The sequence below is a fragment of the Daucus carota genome, chromosome 3 (assembly GCF_001625215.2).
Source record: "Daucus carota subsp. sativus chromosome 3, DH1 v3.0, whole genome shotgun sequence".
NCBI classification, from domain to species: domain Eukaryota; kingdom Viridiplantae; phylum Streptophyta; class Magnoliopsida; order Apiales; family Apiaceae; genus Daucus; species Daucus carota.
Window position 1 is genome coordinate 41,386,479 of NC_030383.2, and position 20,629 is coordinate 41,407,107.

General features: G+C 35.6%; 2 protein-coding genes across 2 annotated transcripts; one reads left to right on the forward strand and one right to left on the reverse strand.

Annotated features, from left to right (window-relative positions):
* Positions 1-1,696: 1,696 nt before the first annotated feature.
* Positions 1,697-7,170, forward strand: LOC108214480 (peroxisomal ATPase PEX1). Its single transcript, XM_017386490.2, has 14 exons — positions 1,697-2,155; positions 2,433-2,554; positions 2,660-2,748; positions 2,832-2,867; positions 3,073-3,166; positions 3,557-3,621; positions 3,761-4,257; positions 4,357-4,441; positions 4,532-4,651; positions 5,022-5,587; positions 5,930-6,065; positions 6,147-6,215; positions 6,330-6,455; positions 6,839-7,170. The coding sequence occupies exons 1-14, from the start codon at positions 1,923-1,925 to the stop codon at positions 6,950-6,952; spliced, it is 2,352 nt and encodes a 783-aa protein (XP_017241979.2). The 5' UTR covers positions 1,697-1,922; the 3' UTR covers positions 6,953-7,170.
* A 317-nt stretch (positions 7,171-7,487) lies between these two features.
* On the reverse strand, positions 7,488-9,601 carry LOC108214481 (reticulon-like protein B1). The gene is made up of 5 exons (XM_017386491.2): positions 9,398-9,601; positions 8,481-8,661; positions 8,253-8,394; positions 8,017-8,086; positions 7,488-7,896 (listed from the first exon to the last, which is right to left on the reverse strand). Exons 1-5 carry the CDS (start codon positions 9,543-9,545, stop codon positions 7,694-7,696), a joined length of 744 nt encoding a protein of 247 aa, XP_017241980.1. The 5' UTR covers positions 9,546-9,601; the 3' UTR covers positions 7,488-7,693.
* Between the last annotated feature and the right edge of the window lie 11,028 nt (positions 9,602-20,629).

The following is a 20,629-nucleotide window of genomic DNA, read 5'->3' on the forward strand; positions in this document are numbered from 1 at the left end:
ATCCCATCACTTGTCTGTTTTACTTTTCTTGTCTTTTATACATTAAAAATTAGTATCCGCTTGTAACTGTGCCATGCAGTGTGTGTTTAATTATATTAATAATCTATTATTAATATTTTGCAGAGAGAAAGGGACAATTGCAAGCGATAGTGATCGACCGGACCTACGACCAAAAGCAACCAGTAGCCTTTTCTTCCCAACTAAGTTTGCAAGTGGAGAGTCAGAAAGAGAAACTACTGACATGGTGAAGCAACAAGTTTAAAGCAGACTTGTCCAATCAAACCACGCCACCCAAGCCGTAACGAAAGTTGAAACCTAGATCTTATACCTAATTTCAGATTCATAAGCTTAAAGTGACACTTTAGCCTCTCGATTGTATCAGCTAGTGCGTTGCTTTCTTTTTACAAAATTTAGTCATGTTTAAGACTGATAGTATTATGATGTGACAAAATTGGTTAAGTCTCAACATTCATTTGTTTCCATAATTCCATCTTAAATTGTATGCTTAGCATTCTCGTGTCTCTCGTACTCGCCAGTAGCCTCTTCCACTTGCTAAAAGCATATCTAGAAATGGTAAAATCGTTCACCAAAATGATAAATTAATTTTGATTTATGTAAAATTATGATATTCCTTCAAAATTTCATTTCAATGATTATATCCTCTTAAAACTCTTAGTATAAAACCTTAGAACCTTCTGGCATTTATGAGTATTCTGCCGTAAAACTGCGGATGCAAAAAGTATCGTGTTGTATTATATTTAAAAAGTATTTTTGAATACATACAATAATGAAAAAACATTTATTTAGATTAAAATCTAGAAAAACTATTAAAAATTTAGGATTCTGTAGCAGGATCCTAGTGATTCTATAATTCTAGTTTAAGGATAACAATTGACTACTCCCTCCGTCCTCCGTCCCCCTGAGTAGTATACATTAGGGACGAGAACGTGACACGGATTTTAATGCTCCTACAAAGGATAGTTGTGCAATTTATTTTAAAAAAATTTCTTTTCTGAATTAAAGTTTGGATGTTATATTTTTATACAGAAAATCTCAAAAATAAATTATAGAACTCTATTTTATAAGAGCATTGAAATGCGTGTCGAGCAGTTAAAAAGAAACGTATAGAATTAAATGGGACAGAGGGAGTATATATTAAAGAAAACTCTCTTCTTCACATTTTATTTTCAGCACTTTCCTTTTTTAATATTTTAAGAAAAAAACTATTTATTAAATTGCGCTGATATATGCACAACCTAAAATAATTTATGCACATCCTACACTCTATTTTATACAAAATTACTTTTGTTCTTTATCATTTCAATCAAATATTTTATCAATTTAACGGTATAATTTAATACAAAGCAGATGGAAAGGTGTGCGTGAATAAGGTTAGGTGCGTATAAATGAGCACCCTTATTATTAAATATAGCAGCGAAGTATTATTCCCATATATCAAACTCAGCAGCCACCCGTTTTGACGGTCCCACATGTTCAAAAATACAGATTTAAGAAAGAATCTTTCTGGACTAATTTTTACTACTGTTCTGTGAATTTTTTGGATATTTTATGATATTACTATTAATGAAATCGAATATAATAAAAATCGATAATCTACTAAAAAAAATGATATTAGGCGGTACCATGACCACAAATCAGAAAATCCATTTAAAAAAACACGAGACCCAAAAATTTCAAGGCTTACAAAGGAAGAGAAAAGCTTGCTGACTCAGAAAGTGATTTCAAGCATGCATACATGTGTGGTTGTGTGTATATATACAACATACACACACACAGAGACCCCTCATAACTGGAGCCACTCAAGTTAGTGTTACATTTGTAAACCTTTTGTCTGAAACTGACTCTGATCAAAACTAAACAAACACTCACTCAAGATCACCGAGCTTCTTAGATTTACATAAATGGAGCAGAAACACATATATTTATCAGCCTTGGGCGTGGGAGTAGGTGTTGGTGTTGGGCTTGGGTTGGGCTCAGGACAAGGTATTAGCAAATGGAGCAGCATTGGTGCGGCCCGGAACTCCTCAGATTTCGCCGGAGCTAATGCTGATGAGATCGAGCTGGAGCTCCGCCGTCTTCTCGTAGATGGTAAAGAAAGCTCCGTTACTTTTGATGACTTTCCCTACTATATCAGGTACCTTATCTCATCTACTCATCAACCTATATGATACTATGAGTTATGTCTGTCAGGTCCACGACTAACGTTGGTTGTGGTCTATTATACCTGGTTATTATATGCAAAAAGAATACTATATGATCGTGTTAAGCCCTCATTTTGTGTCTGAACTCCTCGAGATTTAGGAAAACTGACCACTTAACATGATTAATATGATTGTTTTGTAATATATGTGTATTTCAGAATTTGTTAAAATTAATAATCACAGTACCTTTTGAATTTGTGAAATTGACAGTGAGCGGATCCGGATGTTATTAATGAGTGCAGCATATGTTCATCTGAACCACTCCGATGTTTCCAAGCACACGCGAAATCTTTCAGCTGCGAGCAGTGCTATATTGCTCTCAAGCGTCAGTGGTACTATTCTGACTGGAAAACTGAATTTCAAATATGCTTTTTAGTCTTGTTGATGAGTTTTTGTTGGCCTGACTTGGTTCTTGTTGATTGAATTTGTCATGTAAGAACTGTATCATCAAATGCTTGCAAAGGCGCTATCGCACTATTTTAAAGCAAAGTTGCTATTGTTGGATGTCACAGACTTTTCTATGAAGGTAATCTAGATAAACATAGTCATGATAGTTTCGGTTGCTGATTGTTGTCTAATCGTTCTAATTCTCGATGATGCTATCCACAGATGCAGGGCAAGTATGGTAGCTGTAAGAGAGAAACTGTAAGTGATGTTCCAGTACCCCTCAAATTTCCGGTTTTTTAGTATAGCATGATCACTTTCAGCCAGTATATGCTCAGAATTTTCAATTAGGACTTGTTTATATGTTATAACATCTTTGTCAATCTTTTTATCTGCTCACTATGGGAACGGGTTAAGGCTTTCCTGTTACTTATAGAAGCTAATTTAGTAGCAAACCATATTGCAGCCTTTGAAGAACTCCGTCTCAGATACAGCTCTAGGACGAGTGTCCAGTTTATTGGGCTCCTTCTCAATCCTTGCAGCAGGGCGTGATACTGAAGGTACGGAAAGGGTTTACTAAAAATCTCTTTTGACTGTACCTTAAAGTTTCAACATGAGGATCTTAACTTCTTATATTAGATATTACCTGCTCCTTGTTTTGTTGATCATGGTGCTGAAATTGCTCTCTTTAATTGGTAGCCGGTTATTAGTCCGTTTTTTGATACGTTTAAGTAGTTACTTGCGGAAAAACATAGATGAATGAATCTAGTAGATGTGCAATTCGTGGTTTGTAAGCAGCATTACTACTTCAAAGAAATTATGGAAGTTTTCAGGCTATTTTGTTTCCTCCATAAGCATCAGTCAAAACTTGATTTTTCTATTTTTCAATGTTGTGTTCAAATGTGATGTTACTTCTTTCTGATACTTGGGAATTGTTCACTTTCTTCTAGATCCTTTAAAACGAGTCAGCAGCTGGTCATTTGATGAAAAGACCTTCGTGCAGTCACTTTACAAGGTAAATTCCAAATATGTCTGAATTGCTTTAATTGTTGGAATTCCCAAAGTTATTGTCCTGAGATTTTGCTCAGATTGATTACATAGAATATAAGGCTGTCTGTAAAATGCTGATAGGATTGTCTACTGCTCTGCCACAGGTTTTAGTTTCTGTGTCCGAAACAAATTCCATCATACTTTACATCAGAGATGTTGAGAAGCTTCTTCTTCAATCGCCGAGGCTTTACAACTTGTTTGATAAAATGTTAAAGAACTTACCAGGACCAGTGTTACTTCTTGGTTCTCAAATGTTGGAGTCGGATGATGCTAGCAGGGACATCGATGAGAAGGTTACAAAGTTGTTTTCTTACACTATTAATATCAAACCACCGGAAGATGAGAGTGCTCTTATGAGTTGGAAAGCCCAAGTAGAAGAGGACATGAAGACAATCCAGTCTCAAGATAACAAAAATCATATCGCTGAGGTACTTGCAGCAAATGATCTTGAATGTTATGATCTAGATTCAATCTGTCAAGCAGATTCGAAGGTCCTCAATGATCATATCCAAGAAATTGTTGTATCAGCATTAACTTTTCATTTGATGAACAATAAAGAACCTGAATACAGAAATGGAAAGTTACTTATATCATCCAAGAGGTAGACACTAATTCTTCTTAAAGTTTAACATGTCACTTCTATTTTTTAGTCCTGTAAGTGTAATATGACCTTGTATCTGCCCTGTGCACTCTTTTGCAGTTTGTCTCATGGATTGAGCTTCTTCCAGGAGGAAAAAAATAGTGGGAAAGATAATCTTAAGCTGGAGACAAATGAATCTACCAAGGTTATCCTTTGTCTCATTTAAATTCATTAAAATTATCAACTTCTGTTTAGATGGTGCTATGGGTTTATTAACACTACCTTCTTTAACCAGGTAATAATAGGAGGTGATATCATTGGATTAAAAAGTGAATCAAAATCAACTGATAATAAGAGCGATGCAGACAAAACGGGTTCCAAGCAGGATGGTGAAAATAAAGCCCAAGCTAAAGTGGTGAGTACAATTTCTTACTTGCTCTTGCTCACTTAGGAAAGAAGAGAAAAATACAGTAGACTAAAAAGATATAGCAATAGATTGAGTACCATTAAACACAGCATCTCAAATAAGTTCCCACAGCACACACCTGAAATATAGGTCCTTGTTGTTTCTATCATTCTATATATGCATTTGCAATGCCTGTTCAATGTGGTTAATCTGACTAATGGACCATGGATCATGATTTTCTTAGATATCAAGTTACTGTATTGCAGTACACTATTTTGACCTACAACCTGCATTGCTAGTACTAATCATTAGATCAAACGGTACGTATCGACTTCTAGTTGTTCCCTTGGTTAACTCAAAATTCATGTTGTGTCATCAGGAAGTTCCGGACAATGAATTTGAAAAGCGCATAAGGCCAGAGGTGATTCCTGCAAATGAGATTGGAGTGACATTCGCAGATATCGGTTCCTTGGAAGAAACAAAAGAATCACTGCAGGAGCTGGTCATGCTTCCTCTTCGAAGACCAGACCTGTTCAATGGTGGACTTCTTAAGCCTTGTCGAGGCATATTACTCTTTGGGCCTCCTGGCACTGGAAAAACAATGCTGGCAAAGGCCATTGCCCATGATGCTGGAGCGAGCTTTATAAATGTCTCTATGTCAACCATCACCTCAAAATGGTTTGGGGAAGATGAAAAGAATGTTCGCGCTTTATTCACTCTTGCAGCCAAGGTGTCTCCAACAATTATATTTGTTGATGAAGTCGATAGCATGCTTGGGCAGCGCACAAGGACTGGAGAGCATGAGGCTATGCGGAAAATCAAAAATGAGTTCATGACCCATTGGGATGGGCTGCTCACAAAACCTGGGGAGCGCATTCTTGTCCTTGCTGCTACCAACAGACCATTTGACCTTGATGAAGCAATTATAAGGCGATTTGAAAGGAGGTACATAATTTCTATCTCTTTATTTGTACAACATCACATCAACTATTAGAAGTCCAATATCTGGCACCAACATAACATAACACTGCATGTTTCGTTATCACTTGATGATCTTTACATGTTTCAATGACAATACATCAACTTGTTTGTTCACAACCTTTTCGGCAACCTTAAATCCTTCATCTCTACGTAACAATTGATATCTCGGTTGTCTGAACATGAATGATTTTAATGTATTACCATAGGTACAAACTATAATTAGTTAATTATGCAAAGAGCATCTATAGAAATGTATTGGAAATCAAGTGGCCAATTTTTTTTTACACTGATTTCTCTGTTGGACAGAATTATGGTTGGTCTACCATCTGCTGAGAGCAGAGAAAAGATATTGCGAACACTTCTGGCAAAAGAAAAGGTGGAACATTTAGATTTCAAAGAGCTCGCAACTATGACAGAAGGATATAGTGGAAGTGACCTTAAGGTTTGTTGCACTTAAATTTGATCAATAGGTTTGATTTCAAACAAATGGAAATGGGACTCGGCATTAACTATAGACCTACAGGTTTTGTGTGTCACTGCAGCTTATCGACCAGTACGAGAACTGATACAACAAGAGAGGGAGAAAGACTTGGTATGTGCTCAGATATTAGCTCCTAAATTGAAGTTTATGATTACAATATTTGACCCTAATTTCCTCAATTTCTTTGATCATACTTAAGCCTTACGCAATAACTTGCCTTTACAGGAAAAGAAGCAGAAAAGTGCAGAGGGGAAGGATACAGAAAATAAGGAAGAAAATAAGGAAGAAAGTGAGAGGGTAATTACTCTGAGGTCTCTAAACATGGAGGACTTGAGGCAGGCAAAGAATCAGGTATAACTTCGATATTTTAATTTTCAACACCAAACACTAGGCAAAGGTTGTGTGTTTGATGTCAAAAGATTTCACACACAATATCCCCTCTATTATACGATTGTAACTGAAACATGAACTATTCAGCCGAGTAGTTGATATCACAGAAGACTATTGCCATGGACTCTCAGTAATTTCAGCTGCTCTTGAAAGTGCAGAAGCTCCCTGATCGTTACGTGCACTTAATTTTTCTTCAGTATAACTTTGAGGCTGTCGAGTAATTTATTTGTTTTGGAGTTTGTAACCTGTAGAAATTATTTTAACTTCTAAGTTGCTCAAATTTTTTGTGTAGTGTTAGAAATACAGCATATCTTCCAAACTTCAAAATATATTTCCTGCTGCAGGTTGCTGCCAGTTTTGCTTCTGAAGGGTCTGTGATGAGTGAGCTGAAACAATGGAATGCTTTGTACGGGGAGGGTGGTTCAAGGAAGAAGGAGCAGCTATCTTACTTCCTCTGAGCATGTCTTGAATGTGGACAGCACTTTACATATCAGTATTTTTCAACATCGAAGAACCTGAAGCCCTGGAAGGTTAAAATCAGCATCGCTATGAAAGAAAATCACATTTATGTGTGTGTTTGTAAGCGCAAAGAATATTTAATCAAGTCATTTGTATAATCCATGAGTTACGTTTCTGGTGTGTAATTATTTAATTGGAAAGTTGGTATTTAGAAATAGATTGCCTATATTTTACGTTTTACATAGCTTCTGTAGCCTAGTAAATTTTTAGCCTGATTCGAGTCACTTAAGTTCTCCCAGTTCTACGATTGACTTGTTCACTTGATTAAGTTGCTCCCCTTGTGATCTTAAAAGGAAAAAAATAGCAGCCGGATTCATTTAGTATCTTAGTCATGGCGGCATTTCAGACTACAACTCAGATGGCCTAAACATGACAGGTCTAAGGGAGGGCATCAACGACTCTAACAAAAATGCAACTACTCTGGCTCGTTTTATTTCATTCTTTATACTTCTCTTGGAACAAATAAGATGAGTCTTACAGGGAAAACCACACGTTACGACCAAAGTGCTTTGGAGAAACGCAGCATCTGATGAAACATAGAATCCACATCAGAATAGGGAACCTGTTAATCTTGAAGGAAAGCTGATCAAATATGTCTCCAGCGGGTAAAAGTCACAACAGTAACGGTACAGATACCAACATACAGCCAAAGATAATAACAACTTGATCCTGCTGCATCTCTATATAAACTTCTTTCCTTTCAGTAATCCTTTAGGAATCTTACTCAAAAACTTATCATCAAATACTGCATACTGCTGCTTGATCTCAGCTTTGGCTTTCTCCGCTTGCAAGTGGTAGAAATGAAGGACTTTCTTGGCAAAGCAATCGATTTTGACCTCATACTTCTCATAAACCACAGGCACCGTATGCAGCAACAAGAAAGCTGTTAACATATAAGAATCAGAAGTCAAGTATGAAGGATGAAGAAACTGTCATAATTATTGTGGATCTAATATTGTAAACACGGTAACGTCCACAAATAAGTTTTATAAAGTTTTCTTACAAATGTAAAACAATGTCAGAAGATTGCAGCAACTCCCAATAACTGAAAATACCCATAGACCAGCAATCACCTGAAATTTGAGATAATGATCATAACCACTGACCTGCAATGTGCTTAAGTTGTATCGTTAATCAGCTACTTAGTGTAACGTAGCTGCCATGGGAACGTTATATGTGACTACAATCTAGTACAGAGCATAAACAAGAAGAAAGTGCAAAAGGAAGACAGAGGCTTACAATTACAAATTTCTTCACATCTTTTCCTGCTGCAATGCCATGTAGGAATGCAAGAGCTCCATTTATTTCAATTCTAAGGGCACTAGCAACGCCCAAGGCGACATCTTCAGGAAGTCTAACTTCTGGAATTGTAGGTGGAGACCTAGTCATGTAAAAATATCGTACTACAAGATTAGACAACATTAGAGATTGAATCACAAGAGTCTGATGAAAACTTAAACAGCGTACCTTTTGAACAAGGTGGATGCATTCGACCATAAGAAAACGGAAGTCAGAGCGAGGATAAGCACATGGCATACTAGAGTAAGAAAATGGTATTCAAGCAATTCGAAAAGCACCCAAATAGCAGTTGCGAAACCAAGCACACCAGCAGTAATCTTTTTGTTTCTCCAGAGGAAAATATCAGCAGCTGTAAGTGGACATGTAAAGATGGAGTCAATTTCATTATTCATGAAACATCGTTAGAACTTACATTGCCACAAACTTCCTAGTAAAATCTCTCGTTCTGATGGATCCTTAAATTTGACACTGAAAGTTGATTTTGCCGATTCATTTTAAAAGCTGATAAATTTTTGCTAGACTCTAGTTAAATATGTATTTCAACTAATTAAATTCTTCTTCTCTATCAAAAAACACAAGCATCACTAGGGAAAGTAGAGTATATTATACTAGATTGTACATTAGTATATGCATCAGTAGCCATCTACTTGGAATAATTTAGGCAAAGTAATTAGATTCCACATAGCATCTACTTATTGCAAATCACACATAGATCCGCACAGTGGCGGCCCTAAAGTTCACGGGTCCCTAGTCAAAATCGGTTTATGAGGCCCTAACTATATATACTTTGCATGTTGTTAAAATTTGTATACAGATGATTCTGAAATTTCAGGGTCCTAAACTTTTAGGGCTTGTGGTCAAGATTTGTTCGCCTACAGCCCGCGTCACCCCTGATGCGCAAATGCTAATGCTATTCAAGCTCTACTAAGCAGCAAGTATATTTGAGTTATGATCGTAATCCTAGCATTGTAACCTAGTGGACGCGAGACTAAAATGCAAGCATTCTTTAAATTAAGTCTGAGCGGAGTCAACATGAATATATAAATTTGTGAGCATGACATTTGATGTGAAAAAAGAAAACGTACGTGCACTGCCTCTGAAAAGCTTGTTGTTGTCTCTCCCAAAAATGCGACAAATCTTAGCTTTAGCTGTCGACATTGGCGAGGACTTGCTCTCTGTGATGTCCTTAACGTGATCAGCATCGCTTCCATTCGACTTTTGGGACTCTGCCATTTCAGCTGTTTGCTCAAACAAAAAAGGCGAAGAAAGATGAAATACAATGTGGGTTGGCTTTATGGACTAGGCAAATGATTGGGTAAAAATAACGTGGTTCGATGAGATACAGAGCAGGGCACGCAAAAAGAAAAATGCTCCCCATATGGCCATATCCTCTTCCTGCAACTTTGCTGCTCCGTGGCAATGGGTTCCGTATAGTTAAAACATAGTTGATAATCCGGGTTGCGACGCCCTATAAAAATTATATTAATGATTCAATATTTAGAATAAAATAATTTTGTAATTGTCTATAAAAAGTATATTAATATTTTAAAATTAATTTGTAGGATAAAATAAATTTTATATTATAAAAATTTTGATGTAATACCTATACTAATATATAAAATTGCAAAATTGGACTATAATTCATAGTGCAAAAATGAAAATAAATTTATACATGTAATTAACAATTTAAAGCACGATGAATTTTAATTTTATTTGTGTTTTTTTTTTAAAAAGTAATCATGTTCTTGCATTGTCACCTTACTCCAATTTTTTTAAGTGATTGTGCACAAAAACATCTAACTTAAATCTTTTGCTTGTAACAACTTTTATATTTTAATATTGTATAAACAGCCTTCACTTAAAAGTTGCTTGAACAGAGGAAACAGATAACGCATGAATAATTTTTTCTCTGTATACAAAGTAAATCATATAAAAATTAACAATAACAAACATGTCCGAATAACAAAACAAATATTATAAAATAATAACCAATAAACATACATCATTAACAGTTAATTTATTGATATCATCCATCAATATAATATCAAGACTATATTCTTTTGTCGTGTTTTGATTCGTCGCCTCCAACATAGCAGTCTATAACTACTTTTGTTTGCAACAAACTTTATTTTTTTAACTGTATCGTTGTAGAAGAACGGTACCACCGAGTTAGAATTCGAGCAAGAGAACTATCACCAGAAAGAGGGTAGGGTTGTAGTATTGAGAGAGAGGAGGTTGTGTTTAGATGATTCAAAACCCTACAATCTATAGGGTTATTTATAGGTGTAGAGAGACTTGTGTGCTACTTCTTTCCATAATTAAATAATCTGAAACAAAATCAGAATAAAACTTTCAAGGTACCATATTTCATAAATAATCTGAAACAAAATCAGATTACTGAAACTTACTTTTAATATACTCGTAACTAAAAAAGGCAGTTCTAATTTTTGCAATTTTTAATCCAAAAATTCCAGAAAATTAGAAAAATAAAACGGAGCGATATCAGAGGCGCCACCTACACGCCCTTCGCTTCTTCTCTATATAACTATATTGATGATTGATGATATTGATTGATGATTTGCGTGTTAAAATGTGAAAATCTCTGTTCCTTTTGCTTAAAGTTATCTTATTTTTTGCGTTGATAAATTTGTATTCATCTTTTCTGTAAACGTGAAATAAAAAATAAAAAATAATTGCGGATTATAAAAATTTAGGATTGCCATGCTATCCTAATTTACAATTGCACAATCCTTCCTATACTTTGTTATGTCCAATAATAGATTAGATTAGATTATGTGATAATGGTGAAAATATGTTTTCTTTTTTAACATTCATATTTCTACGTCTTTTTTTGTTGTTTCTCTTATGGAAAAAAACAGTTAATCAAGATAATTATTTTTTTCTTTTTCAAAATAATTGTTTAAACATCTTTTAAAAACTATTCTTATATTAACTCTTTTAAATATTTAATTAGATTAAATATACAAACAATTCAACTGAAGTTAATAGAGATAATTGAAAAAAAATTAAATTAATATTTTTCTTAAATAGATCCTGTTTGATAGAGTTTATATTTAACGTGACTTATAAGCTAACATTTTATGTGATAAGCATTTGATATGTCTGTTTAAGTAATTTTGACTTGTTAATAATTTATGAGTTATTAAAAATTATAATAGTAAAAATAAAAATGATTTACGAACAACTTAAGTCTTGTGAGTAATTTTAATTAAAAAAAAGTTTAAAAAAATTAAGTCATGGAAAAAAGTACCTAAAACTAATTTCTAGATTTAAGTAAATCTCTTATTTATTTCAAATTTTAAAAATGACTTCTAATTTATTACACTATCAGACAATTTTTTCAATTTAAAATTGAAAATAACCTGAAACTCGTCTGATTATAAGCTCACCATGAAATGAACGCAAGTTTGACGGTTCAAAGTTGAACGAGTCAAAGACATTTTTAGGCAAATATGAAAAAATTTCGTTAATTGGAAAGGAATATAAAAGAAACATAGGCAGGAGAAATTCTCAACCGATTATGTAATGAACTTGAAATATAAATAAATAAATAAATAAAATAATTAGTTGCTTCATTTTTATATTATTTAATGAATAGATAAATATCGTTAAAATTTAAAATTAAAACTAAAATTTATAATTTTTTGGAACAATTTAACATGCACTAATTTCTTTACAATAATAATAATACCATAATCGACCTTTACATAATTAAATATAATATAATAATAATAATTTAATATTAACATAGTTCAGTTGAACTAAATTAAATTTTGAGCAGAGAGATTGTGTCATTCGGGCCCTTTAAGTTTGCTTAAAAGAAGTGACTTTTGATTTAATTAGTGGAGTAGAAGTGAGAAGTAAATAAGCTAATAAAATGTATGGAAAAAAATGAGAAGTTGTGAGAGAGAAACTCTCAACTTTTTAAAAGTGATCCTGCAGAAGCCAGAAGCAGAAGCAGCTTCTTATAAACAAACAGGCACATTGTCTCACGGCATGAACAATCTTTTATATAAAAAATAAATTCTCACGATTTCCACTATTATTCCATTACATATCATTTTGACACGAGATTTCAAATTTCTATAATCTGTAAAATATCATATGCTTTGTATCTCAAGCAACTTGCTGAGATGACTTTGATTTTCACTATTTATAGACAGATAGAGATTACATGATAAGAATAAATCAACAACATGATAAGTAGAAATTACAACTAATGATAATTATCTACAAGCTAATGTATATCTAAGTGTTTTGGTATCCTACAAATAAGGACTTGTTTATGCTATCTAATACCCCCCCTCAAGTTGGAGAGGGAGGAACTTCAGAGCGAACTCCCAACTTGGAAACCAAACGACGAAATTGATCAGCTCCCAATGGCTTTGTAAAAAATATCGGCTAGTTGATCAGATGATGAAATGTGTGTTGGAGAGATGAGGCCAGATAATAACTTTTCATGAACAAAATAGCAATCTAGCTCAATGTGTTTTGTACGTTCATGAAAAACTGGATTTTCGGCAATATGAATAGCTGTTTTATTATCACAATAAATCTTAATAGGACCTTGTTGTGGACAATCTAGGTCACGAAGCAGGTAATGAAGCCATTGGATTTCAGCAGTGCATTTGGCAAGGGCTCTGTACTCAGCCTCAGCAGATGAACAAGCAACTGTAGGTTGTTTCTTCGATTTCCAAGAAATAGGGCTTGAACCTATCATTGTAAAGTAGCCAGTAGTAGAACGTCTGGTGGTAGGACAGCCTGCCCAATCAGAGTCTGTATAACCTTGTAAGGTTAAAGAACTTGCGGAAGACAAAAAAATGCCATGATTGCGTGTACCCTTTAGATATCTAAGGATACGAAAAGCAGCATCAAGATGAGTTGTTCTTGGATGTTGCATGAACTGACTAAGGTAGTTAACAGAATATGTTATGTCAGGACGAGTGACAGTAAGATATAGCAATCTACCAATGAGTCGACGAAAAATACTAGGATCGGGTAATGGATCACCATCAGAAGGAAGGATCTTGCGATGTTGATCCATTGGAAAAGGTGACGTTATTGCTCCTGTCAAACCGGAGTCTTTCAGAATGTCGAGGATATATTTTCTTTGACATAAAAATATACCTGAAGAGGATCTGGAAACTTCAATGCCAAGAAAGTATGTAAGTTTTCCCAAATTTTTGAGTGAAAAACGAGCTTCCAATCTTGTTATCAGTGAAGAAATAAAATTTTCATCATTACCAGTGATAATGATGTCATCAACGTACACTAATACGAAGATAGAAAGTGTATTAGCGTGAAAAGTAAATAATGAGTAGTCTGCTCGTGACTGTGTGAACCCTTCTTCAATAAGGGCAGAAGAAAATTTGGAAAACCATCGCCGTGATGCTTGGCGTAAGCCATATATTGTTTTCTTTAATTTACACACTTTTTGTTCACCGTGTTTTGAAAAACCTGGTGGGATACGCATGTAAATTTCTTCCTCAAGATCATCATGAAGGAATGCATTATTAACATCTAATTGGTGTAAGCGCCAATCGCGGACGGCAGCAATAGATAGTAGAATACGGACAGTGACTAACTTTGCAACGGGGGCAAAAGTATCATGATAGTCAATGCCCTCCTGTTGGGTATACCCTTTAGCGACAAGACGAGCTTTTCGTCGTTCAATGGAGCCATCTGGATTAAATTTATTTTTGTAAACCCACTTACAACTGACAACTGATTTGCCTTTAGGTAAAGACACAATGTCCCAAGTATTGTTTGATTCTAAGGCTTTAATTTCCTTAGCCATGGCTTCACGCCAATGAGAATGTTTCATAGCCTCGGTGAAAGTACGAGGTTCATCATTAGTAATAACTGATGTGAGAAAGGCTTTGTGAGAAGAAGTGAATTTATCGAATGAAAATGATGAAGTGAGAGGATGAGGATAAGTTGCGAGGCAAGCCTTACCAGAGCAATCATAGTCTTCCAAATATTTTGGACGACCGCATGTTCTCACTGGACGAGTTGACTGATCTGAATTATTGTGACCTTCATCATCCACAGATGAAGTTTGATTAGAAGGAGACATAGTAGGAAATTTATCATGTCTTATTGGTGAAGAAGAATGAGATGTATCATGTTCATTTTGCAAAACATGATGAGTTTGATCATGTATCATTGGCATGCTTCCAGAATTAGCATGTTGAGAAAGAGGATTGATATCATCAATTTCATTTTCGTCATGAAAATATGTTGGAGGATCAGGGGAAGAAAAATAATCATCTATCTGACAAGAGTTTTTATGAAATGGAAATTTGTCTTCATGAAAAATCACGTCTCTAGAGACAAAAATTGATTTGGACTCTAAATCAAGAATTATATATCCTTTGTGATTGAAAGGATATCCTAAAAACACCCCGACACGAGCTCTGGAATCAAATTTTCCTTTCGGAGAAGGGTTAGTTGCATAACAAAGGCAACCAAAAATTTTGAGATGTTTGTAACTTGGCTTTGACCCAATAATTAATTCATGGGGAGTCTTATTTTGTAATACTGGTGTTGGCATTTTATTAATTAAGTATGCTGCTGTGAGGACACACTCACCCCAATATGAAATTGGTACACTTGACTGAAATAATAGAGCTCGAGCGACATTTAGGAGATGTCGATGTTTTCTTTCAACAACCCCATTTTGTTGAGGTGTAGAGACACAGCTTCTTTGATGATGAATACCGAGTGATTTGAGAAATTTTTGAAAAGAGTTGGATAAAAATTCACTCCCATTATCAGTTTGAATCTTCTGTAACTTGGGAAGCATTGACAAATTGGTGCCTGTTGAAATTGTATGGACTTGTTTACGATATTGAGTAATCACAAAATTATTAAAAAATTGAAAATATTTTAAGGTTTCATCTTTTGTTTTCATCAAAAACAACCATGTGCAACGAGAATAATCATCAACTATCGTTAAGAAATAACGAGAACCATTTGAACTAGGGGTAGAAAATGGCCCCCATATATCACAATGAAGTAATTGAAAACAATGTTGAGAAGAAATCGAACTTTTATTAAATGATAATCGCGTTTGTTTAGCCCGTGGGCATACATCGCAGTGAAAAGAAAATCTAGAACTGATATAGTCAACAGACTGACATAAATATTTAAAATTGTCTAAGCTAGGGTGACCTAAACGGCAATGCCAAACATCTGCAGGCAATTTATTGATGAAACAAACTTGGGAAGGAATACTAAGTTGATATAGACCACCTTGACGATAACCTCTACCAATCACCGAGTTCGTGTGTTGGTCCTGAAATTCACACCAATCATTACCAAATTTAGCAACACAATTCAGAGATTTTGTCAATTGACATATGGAGATTAAATTGAATTTAAAAAAAGGAATATGGTAAACATTCTTGAGAAGCAAATGTGGTGAGAGGATTACATCACCAATATGCTTAACTGAAGCATAAGAACCATCTGGCATTTGAACTTCAATTTGATTAGATATAGGTTTGTAAGAAGAAAATAAATTTAGTGAACAACAAATATGATGTGTTGCACCGCTGTCTATGAACCAAGAGTTAGTTGAAAAAGAATTACCAGTTAGGTTAACTCTTGGTGTGTCATCGCCAGTGTCAGCTGGAGGTGTGATAAGAGCAAGGAGCCGTGCATACTGATCTTGTGTAAGCGAGGGACCTGGACTTGGTGTAGAGGTAACAGCGGCAACTTGCGGCTGAGAAGATGATGTGTCAGCACGCTTTGCCGGGTAGCCATGAAGTTGATAACAAGTCTGCCGAGTATGACCATGCTTGTTACAATAGTCGCAAAAGGGCCGGACTCGTTTGTTTGCAGGACGAAAGTTACGAGAATCAGAACGTTGTACTTGAAGAGCTGCAGACTCAACAGAACCAGATGTAGTGAAAGTTGAGTTGATAATTTGTTGTGCTTCCTCTTGTTTCACCAAATTAAAAATACGTTGAACTGATGGTAAAGGATCCATCAATAAAACCTGACTACGCAGAGAAGCAAATCGATCATTGAGGCCTTGTAAAAATTCCATTGCCCTGTCTCTGTCATGTTTCTCCATAAACACTTTGCTTGCCCCACAAATACAAGGCTCAGTTGGTACGATGAAGTCGAGTTCATCCCAGAGAGTTTTAAGACGAGTAAAATAAGAAATCACATCTAGATTCTCTTGTTTGAGGGCTGAAATAGCAGATTTAAGTTGATATATTTTAGGTGCATTGGAATGAGAAAACCTTAATTTGAGATCATTCCAGATTGCAAATGCTGAATCAGAAAACATGCAGCTACGACGAATGCTGTCATGAACAGAATTGAGTATCCAGCTGCCGACAAGATCATCGCAGCGTTTCCAATGAGCCCATTCTGTAGGATCAGAAGGTGGAAGCAATGTTCCGTCGATAAATCCAAGCTTTCCCTTGGCATTAAGGGCCTTTGAGATTCCACACGCCCAAGATGCATAGTTATCCCCTTGCAAAGCTGGTGAAAAGAACACAGCTGTTGGACTATCAAAAGGATGGATAAAATAAAGATTATTGGTTTTAGATTGATCCGGAAGATTGACCGGAGTTTCAATACTCGCTGTAGTATCAGCGGAAGTGATGACATCGGAAGTAGGAATGACAACAGGAATTTCGGGAGCCATGGAAAAAATGAATAAAACCTGGCTAGCCTGATACCACAAAAAACAAATCAAAGCATACCAAAACTAACTAAACTCTTGAAAGGAGATGCAATAAACATCCTAAAAAACTGGTTACATAAAACGACACCCTATTTGAGAATGTGTTGTAAATCTTGTAATATACACAACGATATAAAGTATAAAGATGATAGAAGAAGTAGAGAGAAAGTAGTTGTATTTCAGAATATTTCAGAATAGAATTCATTTCAACTGAACCACCTATTTATAGAGGTTGGTTGGTGAATCTTCCTGACTAAGCTTTACAATACTTCTAGGTTAAGTATTACAAATCTTCTCGACTAAGTATCGTAAGTCTTCCTCGATAAGATATGCGAGTCTTCCTTAGTAAGTATCGTAAGTCTTCCTCGATAAGCTGTACGAGTCTTCCTTAGTAAGTTTCGCCAGACTTACTTGATAAGCTCTGCGAGTCTTCTTGACTAAGCTTTTGACAATCACTTATTATTTTATAACACTCCCCCTTGATTGTCAAATGCGAGTTATCATAGAGATTGACTGCCTCGTTAAAACCTTGCAAGGAAAAACCCAGTGGGATAAAAACCTTGTCGAAGGAAAAAGAGTACAGTCTCCCCCTGAATAAAATCACTCACATTTTAACATTCTGATCTAGCAGACTCCTTAATCTTCGCATACCCATATTACTTCGTAACTTCTCAAATGTTGATGTTGGTAATGACTTTGTAAGTATATCCGCCAGGTTATCGCATGAACGAACTTGTTGCACATCAATATCACCATTTTCTTGAAGCTCATGAGTATAGAAGAACTTTGGCAATATGTGTTTTGTTCGGTCTCCTTTAATATATCCTTCCTTCAGTTGTTTAATGCATGCTGAGTTGTCCTCGAATAAAACTGTAGGGCTGTTTGAAATACTTGATAATCCACATGATTCTCTAATATGTTGAATGACAGACCTTAGCCAAATACATTCTCTACTTGCTTCATGAATTGCTAGTAACTCTGCGTGGTTTGATGAAGTTGCAGCCATAGTCTGCTTTGTAGATTTCCAAGAGATAGCAGTACCACAATATGTAAATAGGTAACCTGTTTGTGATCGCCCAAAGTGAGGATCTGACATGTATCCAGCATCTGCATATCCAACTAGCTGTGATCTTGAATTGTTGGGGAAGAATAGCCCAAGATCAATTGTTCCACGTAAATATCTAAATATATGTTTGATCCCATCCCAATGCCTTTTAGTTGGGTTAGAACTAAATCTTACCAACAGGTTCACAGCAAACGCAATATCAGGTCTCGTATTATTCGCAAGATACATAAGAGCTCCAATTGCACTAAGGTAGGGAATTTCAGGTCTGAGTGCATCTTCATCCCGTTTTCTAGGACGGAAGGGATCTTTTTCAACCTCAAGAGAACGAACAACCATTGGCGTGGTTAGTGGATGAGCTTTGTCCATGTAGAACCGATCAAGAATCTTTCCAGTGTAGTTTGATTGATGAACAAATATGCCTGAGGATAAATGTTCCACTTGTATACCTAAACAAAATTTTGTCTTTCCAAGATCTTTCATTTCAAACTCATTTTTCAAATAGTTAGTAGCATTAGTAATATCTTTAGAAGTACCAACAATATTCAAATCATCCACATATACAGCAATAATAACAAAACCAGTTTGTGAACGTTTAATGAAAACACAAGGACATACCTGGTTATTGACATATCCATCATTCAATAGGTATTCACTAAGCCTGTTGTACCACATACGACCAGACTGTCTCAAACCATATAATGATCGTTGTAATTTAACAGAATATAAATGACGAGGCTTAGTGTCCTCTATTCTTAATCCTTCAGGGATTTTCATATAAATATCACTATCAAGTGATCCATATAGGTATGCTGTTACAACATCCATCAGACGTGTTTCCAGTTTTTCCATACAAGCCATACCTATTAGAAAACGAAAAGTAACTCCATCCATTACAGGAGAGTATGTTTCCTGGTAATCAAATCCAGGCCTTTGAGAGAATCCCTGGGCCACTAGCCGGGCTTTATATCTCACAATTTCATTTCTCTCATTTCGTTTTCGTACAAATACCCATCTGTTCCCAACTGGAACTACACCATCTGGTGTTCGGACTGCAGGTCCAAATACATTTCTCTTGCGCAATGATTGCAATTCTTCCTGGATTGCAATTTTCCATTTTGGCCAATCATCTCTTTGTCGACATTCTTCCACACTTTGTGGTTCAGGATCGGAATTCATAATAACATCAAATGCCACGGAAAAAGCATACACATCATCAATTTCAGTACTTTCACGATCCAGTAATTTTCCGTTATGTACATAACTCATTGAGATCTCATAATTCTCAGGTACCTTTGCTTCTATGGAAGCATTTGCCACTTCTGGGGCATGTGCCACTTCTGGGGCAATTTCCTCTTCAGGAGGATTTGTTACAGCCGCTTCAGGGGCTTGAACCTCTTTAGGAGGTAATACCACTTCTGGGGTATTTTCTAAAACTTTTGCCTCTTCTGGGGCAACTCTAATCAATTTCCGTTTTCGTGGTACAATATCTTTTGCACCAATAGGTCTACCACGCTTTTGACGTGGTTTTGATTCACCAATCAATTCCTCTGAAATTGATTTATTACCAGGAATTTCAATCCTGGCCGGAGCATTAACAGCAGGTATATATGATTTCACAATATTTCTAGAATCATTAAAAGCATCTGGCATTTGATTAGCAATATTTTGCATATGAATAATTCTTTGAACCTCAGATTCACATTGTTTGGTACGTGGATCAATAGCATTTAATCCTGAGGCATTCCACGATATTTCTGAGTTCAATTTATGCAAAACTTTATCTCCCCCTAATGTAGGGAACATAGATTCATCAAAATGACAATCAGCATACCGAGCAGTAAAAACATCACCAGTTAATGGTTCCAGATACCTTATAATAGACGGGGAATCAAAACCAACATATATACCGATTCTCCTTTGAGGTCCCATTTTAGTTCTTTGTGGTGGTGATATAGGAACATATACAGCACAACCAAAAACTTTTAAATGAGAGATATTGGGTACTTGACCGTGAACTAATTCTTGAGGGGATTGTTTATGATAAGCAGAAGGTCTTATCCTAATTATACTTGCAGCATGAAGTATTGCATGACCCCAAACAGATATAGGTAGCCTCGCTCTTAGTAGTAAGGGACGAGCAATAAGTTGAAGTCTTTTGATTAGGGATTCTGCTAAACCATTTTGTGTATGTACGTGAGCTACCGGGTGTTCGACTGAGATTCCTACTGACATACAATAATCATTAAAGGTAGCAGATGTAAATTCAGCAGCATTATCTAGTCGGATTGATTTAATGGGATGATCAGGAAATTGAGCTCGTAGTTTAATTATTTGGGAAAGTAATTTGGCAAAGGCTGTATTACGGGTTGCAAGTAGACATACATGGGACCATCTAGTTGACGCATCAATTAAAACCATAAAGTACCTAAATGGGCCAGAAGATGGATGAATAGGCCCACAAATGTCACCTTGAATTCTTTCTAAGAATTTTGGGGACTCAGTTTGAAGTTTAACAGGGGATGGTCGGAC

Bases quoted from the DNA above. Each gene is read 5' to 3' on its own strand.
- LOC108214481 (XM_017386491.2), bottom strand. From the start codon at position 9,545: ATGGCAGAGTCCCAAAAGTCGAATGGAAGCGATGCTGATCACGTTAAG. The intron at 8,662-9,397 runs GTACGTTTTCTT...GTCCACTTACAG, and splicing joins GCTTTTCAGAGGCAGTGCAC to CTGCTGATATTTTCCTCTGG. The intron at 7,897-8,016 runs GTAAGAAAACTT...ATATGTTAACAG, and splicing joins TCTGACATTGTTTTACATTT to CTTTCTTGTTGCTGCATACG.
- LOC108214480 (XM_017386490.2), top strand. From the start codon at position 1,923: ATGGAGCAGAAACACATATATTTATCAGCCTTGGGCGTGGGAGTAGGT. The intron at 2,156-2,432 runs GTACCTTATCTC...TGAAATTGACAG, and splicing joins GACTTTCCCTACTATATCAG to TGAGCGGATCCGGATGTTAT. The intron at 6,216-6,329 runs GTATGTGCTCAG...TTGCCTTTACAG, and splicing joins AAGAGAGGGAGAAAGACTTG to GAAAAGAAGCAGAAAAGTGC.